Here is an 18,287-nt window from a genome sequence, read left to right as displayed (position 1 = left end):
TACCAAATCATATGAGGAACACCAGACTTGGGAGCTTAACAACCTCATTTGATGTGAACACCTCACTTGAGTCCTATAAAAAGAGGAGCCCCCTGAGACAGAACACAGTGACACCTTGACCCCATGACCTGGTCACTTACTATGGGCCTTGCCCAGGAAAATCACCACAGTGACAAACCTCTGATCTCCTCTCCCCACCGGCTTCAGCAAAGTGTGGTTTCTCCTGTCTGATGATCACACACTGCCGACTCCAAGCTGACACCTTGAGCTGATACTCTGAAACTGAAACTGCCATCTATCTGGACCCTCTGCTTTGACAACGCTGCAGAACTGGTTCATTAAAATCTTTATCTGGCCACTTTCAGTGACTCTTTGGCTCTGTATTCATGTCTCTCTCTCTGCCTGTACTCTTGGTTCAGCATCTGTGGCCCTGAGTCCATTAAACCCTTTATTAGTCTTTCTCTGACTTATTTATATATTACTGTGTGAAGTATGTGTGACTTGAGTGTTATAGATAATAGAAATTAAGATTGGAATGAAATGACCTGGGTTTGCCCAGCTTATGACTACCAGGTGACCCACAAGTATTCAGTGAATTCCCGTTGATAAAAGTGGTGTAGCTTGTGAATTTATTGTTATCCAATAAATTCTGAAATTGTGGAATGACACCAACATGTTTTCCCCATGTTAATGACATAGGACACTCTTGACTTATGTCCACCAGGCCAGTCCTTTAACTTTCCTGGCTTGCTTTTCCACCAGTAAAAAAGGAAGGCAAGATTGCATGAGGAGGATACTTTCACGTGCTTGGGAATCACCTGAGGACCTTGTTAAAGTGTAGGTCTTGGGTGGGTCTCAGGTTCTGCATTGTTAATAAACTTCTGGGTAATGCCCGATGAATATTTTGAGTAGTATGGTACCAGATCAAAGTGTCCCAAACTTGACTGAGCATGAGACTTGTCTCTATGGCTGTATTTTTGTATTCTATCCTGAGGGAGTCAATTCAGTGCATCTGCATTAGAATTTAGCAATCTCTATTTTTGACACTCGTGACAAGATTCTATTGCAGCTGCTAGCGTTTAGGAATTATTGCACTAGATTAGTGCTTCTCCACCCTGGCTTCACATTAGAACCACCTGAGAAGATTTAAAAATAAATATTAATGCTTGGGTTCCAATCCAGACTAATTAAAACAGGTATGGTGTCTTGGGTGGGTGATTCCTGTGTCCTCCTCCAATCTCTCCCACCCTCCTCTCAAGCAAATATGCAGCCAAGGTTGATCAACACTGATAATTGTTCATGGGGGGCCATTTTTAAAAGATTCATTTTGTTTTTAATTGAAAAGTCATGATTGTGTATACTTTTGGAGTCCAATGTGATGTTCTTATACTTGTATACATTGTGGAATGACCACATTAGACTAATTAGCATATCTGTCCCCTAAAGTGTTTGTCATTTCTTTGTGGTAAGAATATTTAAAATTCTTGCTTTTAATAATTTTGGAATATGTAATATATTATTAATAATGGTAGTCACCTTGCTCTGAAATAATCTGATAATAACTTTGTACCCACTGACCAGTGTCTCCCCTTTCCTTATCCATCTCTCTTTCCCAGTCTCTGGTAACTGCCATCTTCTCTCTGCTTCTAAAAGGTGTGTATGTGTGTGTATCTCCTAAAACATTGTATATTAAATTTGATTTTTGGGGGGCTGGAGTCGTGGCTTAGTGGTAGAGTGCTCGCCTAGCATGTGTGAGGCCCTGGATTTGATCCTCAGCACTACGTGTAAATAAAGGTATTGTGTGCAACTACAACTAATAAATAAATAAATATTTAAAAATTTTTTGATTTTTTTAACTTTTCAGATGGCCTTAAGGGACCATTTTGAACCAGTGGCCTATGAGTTGGTTTTTAACCTTCCAACTCTTGAGGAAAAAGTACTTGTTTTATTTCAGGTCCACCTCTTAGAGGACACTGGGTGGTCTTGAAAGAATATAATGTTTCTCAAGCCTAAACCTCTTATAGGAATTCATTCAAGAATCTGCTGATGTGTGGAATTGCAGCTTCTGAAATCCTCCCTGCTGGTAGGGATAACGCCCTGATCCTCAGGCACCCCATACAGGACTGCAGTGTATATTTGAACCATTTGGAGATTAAATGTTTGTAAATATCTTCAAGGACCAGAGCAGCCTGGGTATTAAGGAAGGTTGGGTTTTCCAGAATTCATGGCTCCATGTGTACTAAGAAAGTGAGAACAAACTAAAACTAGTTTTCATCGTCTCAGGGTGAGGCCCCCTGAGAATTCTGGGTGCTTTCCTTAATGGATTCATGTTTTTGAAACTTCTGGGCTGTCTCCCTTTCTAGTATTGCAGCTCATTTGCTCTACAGAGAAGTTATTTCTCTGAAATCAGATTTCTTTTCTCCACTATGTTTTAAAACTAAAGGAAATTAGAATTTTCTGGGAAGCAATTTTAATTAATTTGTTATCTTGTTCTTAATGTTTATTAATAATATTAGATTTCTCATTTGTTGAAACAAGAAGTTTTATGGTTGCAGGGAATGGAACAATTATATGACTATTTCATATATACATAGAATGTTTCAGTTAACACATGGGCAAATTTACAAAAGAAGGTCATAGATCCTTTAGTTTTTGGCATTTTCCATCTAATTTGGTCTTATTTAAAAAAATCTGTCTCTTGTATTTCTCATTTTAAAATATTTTATTGTAGTTTAGTTCTCACTGATAAATATAATTTTGTAGGTTTGTAGGTTCAATATTTAGATGTTTTTTTCCCTTATATATGCATTCACACTCACGCCTTGCCCACATTGCAAACTTTCTCTGCATATATGACACAGTTAGAAAAGAATTTTGCATACAATAATATTTTATAAAGCCTTTCTGCTCCAATAGTTAGTATGTGAAAACTTTGCTGACATTATCAATTATTTAACCTTCATAATTATCCAGAGTGGTAGTTATCATTATCACTAGTTGGTGTATGAGAAAACCAGTGACCTAATTAAAACTCCCCAGGTTTTTCACTTATTCTCTTGGTAGCATTGAGAGAGGATCCAAGAGTGGAGAGACTATTTGGGACAGGGATTTTTGTGGTATTCTGATTATTATGAACATTTATCAGTTGATGAGTTTTTATATTAGCATTATGGCTAATTTACTGTACTATGGTTTTATAAAACATTCAGAAATGATAGAAACAGTTCTTTTATTTGTCCTCCATAGACCTGGAGTGCATATTATTAAAGAACAATCATTAAAGCTTTATGGTAGGGGCTGGGAGGACTGGTCCAAAGATGTCACTCTTTGATGGTCTAAGTTACTGAACTCAATCATAAAGTATAAATATGAATGGAAAGCAAGTTTCTATTCTTTTGAACTTTAAGTTGGTTTTAAAAAATGCTGAGTTTCTAGGTATGATTGAATATGCAAACAGATATTATAGAACATACCTGGCAGATATCTAAATTGTTCTTATTCTGTGTTATTGGTTAAGATCCAATAGATTTTTTAAAAATGGTTTTGAAGTAATGGAAAATCTCCACTAGTTTGATAAAACTTTCATTTTTTTCCCCCTACACAAGTCTTCCTTGAAGCCAATAAGAAGGAGAATTAATCTTGCATGCAGGAAGTTGCTTTAGGTCTTCCCCTTCATGCCTAATCTTCCTATTTTTCTATCTAAAGCAGAAAAAGAGACACAGTTTTCCCTAGAAAGAGTTTGAATTTGCAGATCTTTCAGGCAAGAATTAGAATTTAGAGAACATGTGTTCTAGTTGCTGCTTCTCCCTTTGGTAGTCTGGGCTTTGTGAGTTTCTGGCTTATTGTTTGTGAGCCATCAGTAGAAGGGAGAGGGAGTTGTTTCCTGGGTTGCAGGTAGCAGGGACAGCATCAGGCCCAAGTCCTAGCACAGTGTGTTCCCCAAACATACTTACTCATGATGCCCACTACTCATTCAAAATACTTTCCCTCCACCTTTGGCCTGCCAACCATGGTACTTTTCACTTCGATCCTCTATACCTAAACACCATTTCTTCCCCTTCCCAACCTGTTGACATTTACTTTTATATAGATGTGAACTGGCATGACTTCAGGGCATCTTTCCTGACTAGGTCACATCCCTTGTTACATAATTATCTTTTTGGACATGATTTACTCATGGTTGCTTTTGTTATTAATTCTGTTATCGGGCAGAGTTATTTTTATTGGCATATAAGTGAAATAATGTTATCGACAACAAATGGGTAGTGATAGTTGGGTGCTGCTGAGCTGGACCCTGCTTTTCCATTGCAGAGCTATTAAGAGTGGTATGATGGGGAAGGAAGGGTAGGATTTTTAATTATAGAGTTGACTAGAAACATTGAGAGCTCCTGATTTAAACCTAGCACTTGTCTTTAAAAACAAGTTTGTTTATGAGAGAGGGAGGCCTGCAAAGCTTTGGAGGTTTGCTTCAGACATGTTTTTAAAACCATGAGATGCCACCCTTCATTGAGGTGTGAAATTGATGTAATGGGTTTTGACTTACACACCTCAAACTGAAACAGAACAGAAAATGGTAGAGTACATCTCATGCAGTAAGTGTTGTCCTCAGAAATTTTTCAGTTGTATGTTCATGTGTGTTCATGCCTGTACACACTTTGTGTATGTCTACACCTTATTATTTATTTCTTACAATTGAGCTTCAGTTAAAAAAATGTCTGAAAAACACTGGGTTGCTAAAGAGTACCAGAAGAGGTAAATCATGTCCAAAAAAATAATTATGTAACAATGGATGTGACCTAGTCAGGAAAGATGCCCTGAAGACATGCCAGTTCACATCTAAATAAAAGTAGATGTCAGTGGGTTGAGAAGGGGAAGAAATGGTGTATAAGTATGGAGGATCGCAAGTGAAAAGTACCATGTTTGGTAGGCTAAAGGTGGGGGGAAAGTGTTTTGACTGAGTAATGAGCATCACGAGTAAGCATGTTTTGGGAACACAGTGAAGAAACGGACTTAACTGCAGTGGCATGTGGACTTTAATAGTAATGAGATATATGTTTGCATTAGTGGAAAGGTGAGGCTAGATTTCAGAGGGCTCTATAAGTCTGGAAGGGGATTATAGATTTGATAATGTAAGTTGTTTGGATTCTTGAGGAGGCTAGGATGGAGGAGGCTTTCAGGGGTCAATTTTTGCATAAGAGTGAAAATCAGGAGGAGTTAAAGCAGGGAGACTGGGTGGCTGTGTGCTGGGCCATATAGTTGTCTGATCATGAAGTGGAGAGCTTATGGATTAGACAGGATAAACTGGCCTGGGATAAGAGGGGAAAGGACATTTTTGATGATCATATTTATAATTGATACTACATATAAAGGAAAATATGATATATTTATAGAGGAGTTTATGCTTTCTGAAGGATTTTTTGCAGCAATTGGCTCATTTTGATCTTCACTGTAACTGCTGTAGGTACCATGGAGAGATAATATTCATTCTCACAGCTAAGCCTCAGCTCAGATATCACTGTTTTCCTAAAACTCCTGATTCTCTGGTCAAAAGGGATTACCCATACTCCTCCTTGGGTTTTCTTTTAAATTTATATGCAGTAAAATGCACAGATTACAAGTATATAGTTCAATGACAAATATGTTAACCTGAGCAAGTTATACCATCATAAAGAACAATAAAATCTCCCAGAATGTTCTTTTTTTGCCTCTTTCCTATGATTCCCCTGTTTATTTCCTTCAGAAATTGTTGTTCTGGGTAATTAGCATATCCATCACCTTAAGCATTTATCATAAACAAAGAAAGAGATCCTTGTTCTGATCCCTTTTACTATATTAGCTTTCTCTGTATTTAAGTTTTATGTGGGTGAAATTATACAGTATAGCTACTTAAGTATTTGGCTTCTTTTAGTGATCATAATGTGTTTGAGATTCCTGCATGTTGTTAACTGTATCAGAAGTTTGTTCCACTTTAGAGCTAAGTATTATTTCTTGTATGAATATGGCACAATTTGGAATCTGTTCTCTTGTTGAACATTTGCATTCTTTCCAATGTGTTGGCTCCTATGAATGAATCTGATGTGAACATTTTTCTGCAAGTCTTTTTGTTAACATATGCGTTTATTTCACTTGAATAAATATCTAGGGGTGAAGTTTCTGGGTCATAGATGAATATTTAACTGTACAAGAGACTGTTTTCCAAAGCAATCATACCATTGTAGATTTTCATGAGCATTTTATAAAGACATCCAATTGCTTCAGATTCTCATACTTGTTTTGTGGTGTTAGCCTTTGTAAGTACTCTGGTGGTTGAGCAGTGGTATAGCACAGTGATTTTAGTTGTTACCCACCTCATGCCTGATGACTGTGAAGTCGTATTTTGTGCCTACTACTACTGCATATCTTATTTAGTGAAATATCTGTTCAAGTCATTTGCTTGTTTTGTTGATTAGGTTGTTTGATCTTTGGTAGGAATTTTTAAAAATATATTCTGGATTGGAGTTCTTATTGGATGTGTGTATTTTGAATATTTTCTCCCAGGCTGTAGTTTTCTATTTTATTTTCTTTACAGTATCCTTGAATGCTTAGTTGATTTTAATTTTATTGAAGCCTAATTTGGCATCTTTTTTATGGTGATTGCTAAATGAATCTTATATAAGAAATTTTTGTCTCCCTCCATATTGCAAGATTTTCTCCTATGTTTTATTCTAGAAGTTTCCTAGTTTGTACTTTTGTAGTTAGGACTATGGCCTTTGACTCCTTAGCCTTAAAAGACATTTCTGCTGGGGCAGTATCACCTAATAAACTGTCCAAACTGGGAAGTCCTCTTGGGATGGACACAGTTAAATGAGTGTCTCACCTGATATATCTCTATTTTTTCAGTGTTTAATTTTTTTTCCCCCAGTTTCTGCCCACTTTTGTTTTTTTTCCTAGTGTTCTCAAAAGGTTTTTTCTCATATGTTGTTCTGTGCTTCTTGAATTAGTATCTATTCTCCTAAGTTGGATTCGGTTGTTATACACTTATTTTTCTTAACATGTAAATTTGTTGAGAGCCAAGGGTATGTTTTATTAATCTTTATTCTATTCCATTGTCTAATCCAGAGCAATCCATTTTAAGTAGTAACTACTACTTAGCAAATGTTGAATTGCATTATTATTTTTATGAAGACTGACTTTGAGACAGGACTTCAAGTCTGCTACTCATAAGCCCATTTTTATTTTGAGTATATTACCCTGAATATGAGCCCAAGGGGGATTTTTTTTTTTTGAGATAAGTTTGGAGTACTGTATTCATTTTAGAATTTTTACTCTTTAAAGATTTTTATTTTAAAATATTTTTCATTTTTATGTTAATATTTTAATATTAATTTTAATTTATTGTCATGTTATCTATAAGACTGCTTAAAGTGGCTGCCTGAAATGATTGGATTTTCAATCAAGATTGATACACAAAGATATTTGTTTTTTGTGTTAATTTTATACCTGAAGCAAACCTACTTTTCTATATTAATAAAGTAGAGATATTTCTTATATGTAATACTTGCAGTTTCTAAATTCTGTGCAATATGTGGTAGACAGTAGTATCTTTGAATAATTTTATTTTAAAAGAAGACCCTTTATTTTTTAATTTTTAAAATTTGTTTTTTTAGCTATCCATGACAATAGAATGTACTTTGACATATTATACATACATGGAGTATAACTTTCCATTCTTGTGGTTGTACGAGATGTGAAATTACCCTGGTTGTGTATTCATATATGATTACAGAAAAGTAATGTCTGATTCATTCTACTGAAAAGAATACCCCTTAGAACTATTTAAAATTATACTTCTCAAGATCAATCTAATATACAAAGAATTTGTCCCGTAATTTCAAAATTGTATTAAAAGAATTTTTGGAGGGGGGGGGGGTCGAACAATTTGCCTCTGTTGTCAAGTATTTTTGTAAAAGTGCCCATAGGGTCTTAATAAATTAACCCATTTTTAAGTGTAATTATTGTAGTCAATAATATTATAGTAGTAATCACACATTGTTTTCATAACATAGGGTGTACTTGAATGCAAAGAGTTATTATAGTTTCTTTAAATGACATTTTTAGTTTGTGTATAAATCTTGTATGTATTGCAGATCTCATTGATCATCATGCTATATTGATTTCATAGGTTAGGTTACTTGTACCATAATCAGCCATCTTTTTGAATTTGCCTCTTTGATTACTTGAAAGAAGTAAATTGTTAAATAAGGCTAAGTAACTTCCTTTGTTTCTTTCTTCCTTAGAATCAAGTTTCTTACTGGGAAATGCCCAGATTGTGGATTGGCCTGTAGTTTACAGTAATGACGGTTTTTGTAAACTCTCTGGGTATCATCGAGCTGACGTCATGCAGAAAAGCAGCACTTGCAGGTATGTCATGGAAAAAGTTAGGAATCTTTTCTAAAATTGAACACTCTTCTGAAAGTAACTAAAAGCTTTCTCCTTATTTGGACTCACATATACAATCTACAGAGTAAAATTTATATTAGTAAGCTAAGAATACTGGATTGTCAATGGAAATATGTAGTTTAAAGAGCCATTGTTAACTTTTGCAAAGAGAGAGATTTTTGCATATCTGTGAATTAATTAATTCATTCAACAAATACTTTTTGATCAGATGCTGAGGGTTCAGAGGAGCATCCCATGTCAGAGAACCACTGAAGGATTCAGCACCTGTGGAGGGACTAACAGTGTTTTAAAGAAAATCAAGATCAGCGGAGTTGAGGGAAAGGAAGAGGGAAGGGACGAGGACAGAGCAAGGGGAAGTGCTGGGGACTGAATTAGAGCAAATGACATTCTTTGCTTTTATAATCATGTCATAATGAATCCTAATGTTATATGTAACTAAAAACAACCAATAAAGTAAAAAGAAAAAAAATAAACAAGCCCCATTCAAGGAGAACACGGTCCATGAGTATTTAAAGGACATGAAAATGAAGTGCTTATATCTTGTGTCAATCACATGTGCTTTGTAATGTTGGCATGTTGTACTGTTGCTATTTTGTCTTATGTAAAACAGAATTCTGACATTTATATTACTTTTGGCAATTTAAAAAATATACATATGCCATTTCTGCAAGTTTAAAGAGAGTATTATGATAAAAGGAGACCAGGAAAAAGAAAACTGTATATAAGAAGCAATTTAGAATCTAAAACTTTTCCACAACAATTCAGTAAGGCCAGATGGGGTGTTTTTTTTCCTTGATTTAATTTTTCTTTTAAGCTCTCAATTAAGCTCTGAAATCAAACTATTTTAGAACTGTGAAGGATCTAAAAAATTTTTTTTAGTTTGATCCTGTTTTTCAGATGAGAAAACTGAGGTTGAGCGATGTTAAGCAAAACAGTGATTTATCTTTTATCTTCACATTTATACTGAGAAACTATATACATATATCTACATTTACACTATATGTTCATTCTGAATCTAAAATGAAGCCAGGGATTTCATATTATACTGGTGAATCTAAGCCTGACTAAACCTTAAAGAGTTTTTGCAAAACATAGATTCCCCTACCTCTTAAATCGATTGAATCAGAATCACCAAAAGCAGGTGGATAGGGTCAGTAGTTAGTTTATCTTGATGTTTATCTAGGTTTGAGAAGTAGTCTGATCAAGCCTCCTCTTCCTTCCTGTATCTTCGCCTAGCTGTCCTCCCTGCTATAGTCATTCCTACATGCAGTCTTTACTTGCAGGTATGCAGTTGGTAAACAGGAGTGATGAAAAGTGTGGCCTTTGGTTGAGAAAATCCTTTGGTGGCACTGATGTCTTTGGGACTTTTTATCCATAGGGCAGGCATTGCCTTTTGTCATTAGGGGTGTGTCGTATGTTCTGGGAGATTTCAGGTCTGCATCATGCACCACCCTTTCCTGTATCCCCTGCAGTTTTTAAGTTAGGGAAAGGTTAAATTTGGTGGTTGACCTTACCCTGTGCAATAGGCATGATAGAAAGTCCCAGGGAACATTGATGTTCCCACACCTGCTGACATCTCATTTTCATACCAAGTCTGTCTCAGATGCCATCTTGTACCTGAAGGTATTTATGATTCCCCCAACAACTGGTGTGTCTCTTTTCTTTAATTCCTCCTAGTTCTTTGTGTGTATTTCTATTGACATCACTCTTTAGTCCTTAACTTATCCCTTGGGTTTGAATTTTTATTGGTTTTGTTGTAATTTTTGGGCAAGGATTGCTGTTCATTTCTGGACATACCATGAAATCCTGCTCCCATTCCTTCTGTATCCCATGTATTTGCCCAATTCCCAAAGGGGTTCACTTTTGTAAGTGTAATTTTTCCTACAAAAGGATTCCTTAAAAAAGGCTGGCATGTTATATTAACATATTTTCACCTCTAAAAGAGCTATTTAACCCTTCCTTTCGCCACTACCAGATTAAGTGCCTTGAAATCAGGAACTGGTCTTATTCACTTTGTATGCACTATAGAACACAGGACGGTGTATTGTGTCATTTTTGTTGAATTAGATTGGCTTGTTTTGCAATAAACCCCAGCTCAGCTTTTCTGTGCTTCTGTAAAGCATGCTTCCATTTCCTGCATTTCATCCAGGACATCCGAGCTGAGTGAGGGAGAGAGTGTTGGACTATGCTGGATTTTTTTCACTGTGAAAAAGAGTGTGCAAGCCTTCCCCGAAGTCTTCACCTATCAGAGTTGTATTTTCAAAATGATCATATTCCGAACATGAACTGTTTTTACTTGCTTGCACAAAATGCCAAGTGTGTTTTGCTAATCTGAAAATTGCAGCCAGTTTAAGGTCCACACAGAGCAATGAAGTCTAGCATCTGACAAATGAGCAAATGATATCTGAGCCCTGGCAGGTTTTCTTGGAAGCATGATTTATTTTAATGCGTTCCCATTTTAAACTTCCTCATCCCCCTTTTAAAATTAAACTACACCCATTTTATGTTTACTGCAGCATTATTTAGAAGAGTGAAGACCTAGAAATAATCAAAATGTCTAGTTGTGGGAGATTTGTTAAAACACATTATGGCAAAGTCCTACTTTCTAAACCATGTGTTGGAAGGATAATAATGCTAGAAAAAGCTAAAAACATATTATAAAAAAAAGAGAGAGAGAAACTTCAAAACCAAAAAAACCCCAGAAAACCACCTCCAAAATGTTTATAAAACTGTGTCTGTGTCACAGTTCTGAGGTTTTGTTTAACATACAGCTTTTCCCCCCATTTCTTAAATGAATCTATAAAGCCCTTGAACATGAGACTTAAAAAAAACAGAAAGGAAAGAAGAAAATTATATCCATATTTAGAGACACAGGGTTAATAATGACAAATTATAGTCTTTTGGAATCACTGAATTTCTGCTGAATATGGAGATAAATCATTTGACAGAGAAAATAGCCTTGTGAATAATTTAGAGACCTTCACTGATTTTAATAATGACAAATTTTAGATGAACTCAAGATTATAAGAAGCTCCCAATCAGGAAAACTTGGAATAGAACCACCATTTGACCCAGCTATCCCTCTCCTCGGTCTACACCCAAAGGACTTAAAAACAGCATACTACAGGGACACAGCCACATCAGTATTTATAGCAGCACAATTCACAATAGCCGAACAGTGGAAACAATCTAGATGCCCTTCAATAGATGAATGGATAAAAAAATGTGACATATATACACAATGGAATATTACTCAGGAATAAAAGAGAATAAAATCATGGCATATGCAGGTAAATGGATGGATTTGGAGAAGATAATGCTAAGTGAAGTTAGCCAATCCCCAAAAAACAAATACCGAAGGTTTTCTCTGATATAAGGAGGCTGATTCACAGTGAGGTAGGGAGGGGGGAGCATGGGAGGAGTAGAGGAACTCTAGATAGGGCAGAGAGGTGGGAGGGGGCATGGGGTTAGCAATGATGGTGGAATGTGATGGATATCATTATCCAAAGTACATGTATGAAGACATGAATTGGTGTGAATATACTTTATATACAAACAGAGATATGAAAAATTGTGTTAAAAAAATCTCAAACCTGTAAGATTATCAAGCTTTTTTCTAAACAGAATTAATTATAGAGATGACTGAAATGATTAAAAAAAAAAAAAAAGAAGCTACCAATCAGTGAGCTCCAGTTCATGTGGAAAAATGTGGCTGGTGACACTGTATATCTGAAAAAAAATTAAAAAAGAATCATTTTTTAAAAATATTCAAATGTGAATTGTTTTATGGGGAAATTTTTTAAAAACACCAGTTTGTGTTTTTACAATGTCAAGAGGCAAAGATTTATTTCTTTTGTTTTCTTATCTTTTTCTTCTTTGTTTTTTCCAATTTCTCCTCTATCAGACAGAATCAAATTGAACATTCTTCTCAATTTGTTAGAATATTATCAATATGCTGTCTTCATTTCTTTTTCAAAAATTCCCCTTCCGTAGCTGCTCATTTTAGTGTGTTTACTGGATGTCTTCCTAGTCCATCTTCCATTTACTTATTAAATATGTGTGTTCTTGAAATGCTGCTGTTTTCCACGTGCTCATCTACATGACCCCCATCATCTCTGCTATGCAGAAATATTTATGTTTTCTTTTTCCATTTAACGTTATGTTTTTTGAGATTTCTTTATGTTCCTGTATCACAGCCTGTTTTATTATATATGAGTGTTGCCTGGAGCTCCGGTATCTTTATGGCCTTTCTTTGATTTGTCCATCCTACTGGTCATGCAATCCAACTTCTGACTCTTTGCTACCCATGACAACATGGAGATAAACATCCTATATACATCTTTTTGTGGCTTATGTGAGAATTTTTTTCTTTTGTCTGCATGCCCAGAAATGGGATTGATGGATAGTAGACCAGAGGCAGAATTTTAAAGTCAGGTGCTGGGCTATTGCTCTCACCAGTATGAGTGAGCATGCTGATTTTCCCACATCCTCACTATGCTATTATAGTATCTAAATTTCAATTAAAAAATCTGATGTATGCTAGCTACTGTCTCATTTTTGTTTTAGTTAAAATTTAAAAAATTCTATGACTCATCAGAATGCCTAGGATTTTCAAATCTATTCCATTTTGTCATCTAAGAATTGCATTTCCGAGCCTTGAACTGTTTTGCTGTTTATTGGAGAACACAAGAAGTATTGCAAGTTTAAAGGAGAGTATAGGTTTTGAGGGAATGGCATTTCAAAGTATAAGATCCTATCTGATGACCCTTAAGAAACTCTGACATGCAAGACGTATTGTGATAGGTTAGGTTAGGTAAGATCCACGTTAGCCTTTAACCTGTCTGTACCTTGACACTTTAAAAACCCTTGCTGCCTTGTTTTTTGTTTTTGGATAGAAGGGTGAGAAGAGCAATCTTGTGTGTAGGAAGGGAGGATTAAGGAGTAGTTAGATGCTTTTAAATATAATTACTTTTTTCTGGAAGGCTATTAACAATCTCTTACTTAAGCTATCAAATTAGACAACCAAACAGAGATACTAAGGTACACTTTCTGGGATGGATTTCACAAGCAGTTTTATTAATACAGGATTAACTCAGCAGCCAACAGGAGCACATTATGCATGATGGATGAAAGTCAGTGTGCTTCCCTTTGGCTGAGGGCTCTGCTCCTCATGGGGGCACTAAGGACAAGTGCAGGAGGCGGAGGTGCTTCAGTGATGTCAGATTCCTAAGGCTAGAGGCAACCAGTCCTACCCATGGCTTTCCTTAAGTACATGTTATTGATCTACCATTTATGACTCTATCTAAATCCTTTTAAGACCATATGAATTAATGGGTTGTGAAGCCTTTTGGTAAAGCCTTTGAATTATTCTAAAATTATAGTTTTGAGATTTTGAAGGCTGTGTTCTTATTTGTTTTTAATTCTTTTTCCTTAACTCCTTTTCTCAGGCTTCCTGATTTTTATTTTATTTGTTTATTTTTATGTGGTGCTAAGAATCAAACCCAGTGCCTCACACATGCTAGGCAAGTGCTCTTCCACTGAGCTACAGCACCAGCCCACTTCCTGATTTTTGATCTTTTTGACCTGAGGTCTCAGTCCACCTCCCTTTAGCCTTTGTAATGATCCTACTGTTAAAGCCTGTTCTGAGCCACAGACCACAGTTCCCAAGTGCATTAAATGGACTGTGTTGGTTTTTGGAGGAAACTTTTGGTAGTCTGTGAATTACAGCTGGCACATAATAGCACCTTTAAGAATGGTGACTGAATATTTGTGATGTTTTGGTCTAGGAACATTATCACTCAATAACAAAGAAAGATAGTTTGGTAGAGCTCTTGATTAGATTGTATTTCTTTTGAGTTGTAAAAGTTCTTTTCTTCCTTGGTGGTCCATCAACCATTATAGACATCCTTCCTTTGAGATATAATGAAGCTTGTTTGTACTAAGGACTTAGTTTAGAACCTTCTTGTCTCTTCTTAAACATACAGTTCTTAACAAAGTTTTTCTACAATACAATAGATGGGAGCAGAAAGAATATTATTCTTTGAAAAAAATTCCTGTTGTAAGTCAAAGCTACCTATTCCCCAATTTTTTGGGACACAAACCAAACATTGCCACCAGTCATTGATATGGCATGATTATAAAGCAGTAAGTTGAGGCAGGAGGTCTGTTTGAAAAAAAAAAGTCTTGTAGGCTCACAAAGGGAGATGCCTGGGGTTCTGGGCATCTCCCTTTGAGATATAATGAGTCTGTGAACAAACAGGATCCAATCTGAATCCCAGAATGTGAGAAAGGAAAGGAATAGGGGTGGGACTAGTGGAGGAGGTCCTTCTAACCCCACTTATAAGACACATTCCAGCAATGTTCCAACCATTGAACACTAACTACATTGTACTTTGTAACTTCACATGTCATCCTTTTAATCTTCACCCTTTGAGTTGTGTTAACATTATCATCATTTTGCTGATGAGGAGACTGAGGGTCAGAGAGGTTATATGACTTGTTCATGAATTACAGTTTGTAATTTTCCAAGGGCAAGGGAATTATATCATAGCTACTCACTATTATAGCACAGATGGATCACTTCTGTGAAACCAATTTTATTTTCCTTCCAATAAGATAACACTGAAGTTGTAGAAGGCATTTATAATTACTAAAGGGGAACTTGGCATTCAGTGTAATATAGCAAGTGGAAGTTATATATTTTTTATATTCCCAATATATATTCATTGAGTATATTCAATAAGAGGCATGAAATTAATAACATTATTACACATAGGTTTTCAAGTCTGGTGATTACTGGTTTTAAAATCTGGCTCCCTTAAATTCCATTAACCATCCCAAGACTGTGTTGTGCTTGAGTCTGTTGTGCTTTGGGAAATTGTAATCAGACATTCAACATTTACATGTAACACAGCCAAGCAAATAAACATGTGCCGGGCCTAGAGCATGTGGAGTCATTGACTTTGTACGGTTTGGATAACTTTCGGTGGTGGAAATACTTTCCAGGGTTTGAATTAACCTCTGGAACTTTTGCTTTGAGAAGATGGATAGTACATTTCAGACTTTCTTTATAGTCCATTTAAAAATACCTTTTATTCTTCCGTGTTCCGCCACTTCAGGTATGTTCTGTCACTAAAAAGACATAGTATCATAAACTCAGAATGAAAAGTCTGAACGGAACAAGGTAAGAAATATAGAAAGGGCCTTAAAAGAGGTTTTCAGATTTTAAATAATTGGGTTTTTTTTTCCTTAAGCATTTTTACTTTGCTCTAGGACAGGCTATTTTAGTCTCAGAAAGGATGACTAAGGAAGATGAAGTTTTCAGAGTTTACTTGAGAAGCTGCTTGTTCATTTTGATCTTCTCTTCAGACCTTTAACTGCACCTGACCTGTGTTGTATTTCCTGTTTTCTTTTTTTGTACCAGGGATTGAACTTAGGGATGCTTAACCAGTGAGCCATATCGCCAGCCCATTTTGTAAAATTTTTTAAAATTTTGAGACTGGGTCTCACTAAGTTGTTTAGGGCCTCAGGAAGTTGCTGAGGCTGGCTTTGAACTTGTGATCCTTCGAGCTGCTGGAATTAGAAGCATGTGCTACTGCACACAGCATTATTTCCTCTCATGTGAGTGGGTATCTTTCAAGGCTCTGTGTCTAATTGCATTTCATCATTTTCTAGTCTTTTCTTGAAGAGGGTGCTAAAAATTGTCCAGCTTCAGGCACCACCACACCTACATCTGTCTCTGGTCAACATGCAGCTCCTTGAAAAATGGAAGTAAAGCCATAACAAAGACAAACATTTGACCCTTCAAAAACTTTGTTATCCAGCAGTGTCACATATTCTTGGTGAAAAAAATGGTCTGGACAGCCATTAGCTATTTTAGAATGATACAACATAGCACTATGTACCCCAAACTAGAAGCACAACTTGATTTTGAAAGCATCAAGAATGGAGTTTTAGAGATGTGAGTCCTTGAGAGAGTTCTGTCTTATAGATGATCAGATGTTTGTGAGGCTGTCTTATAAAAATGGAATGCCAGACATTAGGAAGTTTTTTATACATTTTATTTTTTCTTTTCAATTAACACATAAAAGTTGCACTTATTTCTGGGGTACAGTGAGGTATTTCAGTACATGTATGTGATGTGTACTGATCAGATGAGGGTAATTAGCATTTCTGCCTCCGTATTTCTTTGTTTAGAGCCTTGGAGCTACACTCTTCTAGTTCTTCATAATATATGTAGTCGTTCACTGTGAACTCCAGTCTACCTGGTGCACTGTAGATAGAGTATTAGAACTTATGCCTTCTGTTTTGTTACCAATTATCCAATCTCCTTTCCCCCTTTACCTGCTCCTCTTCCTAGTCGCTAGCAATTAGTATTCTACTCTATTCTACTTTGAGCTCAACTTTTTCATTTTCCACATATGAGAGAGAACATGTGATATTTTTCTTTTTGTGTCTGACCTATTTCATTTAATATAATGTCTTCTGGTTTCATCCATTTTTGCTTTAAATGACAGGATTTTACTTCTTTTTTAATGATTGATTAATATTACTATATATATTTATATATATTTATATTTTTTCTTTACCTATTCATCCACTGGTGGATACCTAGATTGATTCCATTTTCTGACTATGGAGAATAATGCTGCAGTTTACTTGGGAATGCAGTTGTCTCTTTATTATGCTGAATTTATCTCCTTTGGATATATATTCCAACGTGGGATAGCTGGATCATATGTTAGATACATTTTTAGTTTCTTGAGGAGATTCCATAGTGTTAGCCATAATTGCTGTATTAATTTACATTCCCTCCAGCAGAGGTAAGAGTTTTCTTCTCCTGCATCTTTGTTAGTATTTGTTATTTTTTGCTTTTCTGATAATAGCCATTCTGATTAGGGTAAGATGATGTCTCATTATTATACTTAATATAATATCCTGTGGTTTTGATTTACATTTACCTGATGGCTAATGATGTTGAATGGTTTTTGTCATATAGTTGTGGACCATTTGTATTTCTTCTTTTGAGAAATGCTTATTCAGATCATTTTCCCATTTTTTAATTGGATAGTTTTTTTTGTTGTAGAGTTTTTGGAGTTCCTTTTACATTATGGATATCAATGTTTTGTCAGATGAATAGTTTGAAAACATTTTCTCCCATTCTTTGGTTTTTCTCCTCATTCTGTTGTTTCCTTTTCTGTGTGGAAGCTTCTTAGTTTGATAGAATCCCATTGGTCTATTTTTGTTTTTGTTGCCTCTGCTCTTGCGAGTCCAAACCACTCCCAAATCCTTGCCTATACCAATGTGTACAAAGTGTTTCGTCAATGTTTTCTCCTAGAAATTTCATAATTTCAGGGTGTATGTATAGATGATGGATATATTATGAGTGGATCTGGGACAATTCATTCTCCTGCCTATGGTTATTCAATTTTTCCAGCACCATTTATTGAAGAGGTTTTCCTTTCTCGAGTGTATAATTTTTGGCATCTTTGTGTAGAGCCATTGGCTGTCGATGGGTAGATTGATTTCTGGGATCTCTATTCTTGGTCTGTGTGTCAGTTTTTAGGCCAGTACCACATTGTCTGGGTTACTGTAGCTCTGCGGTATGTCTTGAGATCCAGGACAGCAATGATGGCCCCAGCTTTGCTCTTTTTGCACAAGAATCCTTTTATTATTTGTGTTTTTTTTGTGCTTCCATATGAATTTTAGGATTTTTTTTCCTATTTTTCTATTCCATGAAGAATTCCGTTGGTATTTTGATGATGATTGCATTGAATCTATAAGTCACTCTGAATAATATGGACATTTTAACAGTACAGATTCTTCCAATCCGGGGACATGAGGTCTTT

General features: G+C 35.8%; 1 protein-coding gene across 1 annotated transcript in view; it reads left to right on the top strand.

Annotated features, from left to right (window-relative positions):
• The window catches only part of Kcnh5 (potassium voltage-gated channel subfamily H member 5), a 300,046-nt gene that overhangs the window by 16,204 nt on the left and 265,555 nt on the right, over positions 1 to 18,287 (top strand). The window contains exon 2 of the mRNA XM_015488877.2: positions 8,277 to 8,400. Coding sequence (XP_015344363.1) covers positions 8,277 to 8,400 — 124 coding nt within the window. The remainder of the gene's footprint in view (positions 1 to 8,276; positions 8,401 to 18,287) is intronic.

This window comes from Marmota marmota, unplaced genomic scaffold, assembly GCF_001458135.2.
Source record: "Marmota marmota marmota unplaced genomic scaffold, marMar, whole genome shotgun sequence".
NCBI classification, from domain to species: domain Eukaryota; kingdom Metazoa; phylum Chordata; class Mammalia; order Rodentia; family Sciuridae; genus Marmota; species Marmota marmota.
Note: the sequence above shows the minus strand (reverse complement) of the source record. Positions and strands in the feature narration are given on the sequence as shown.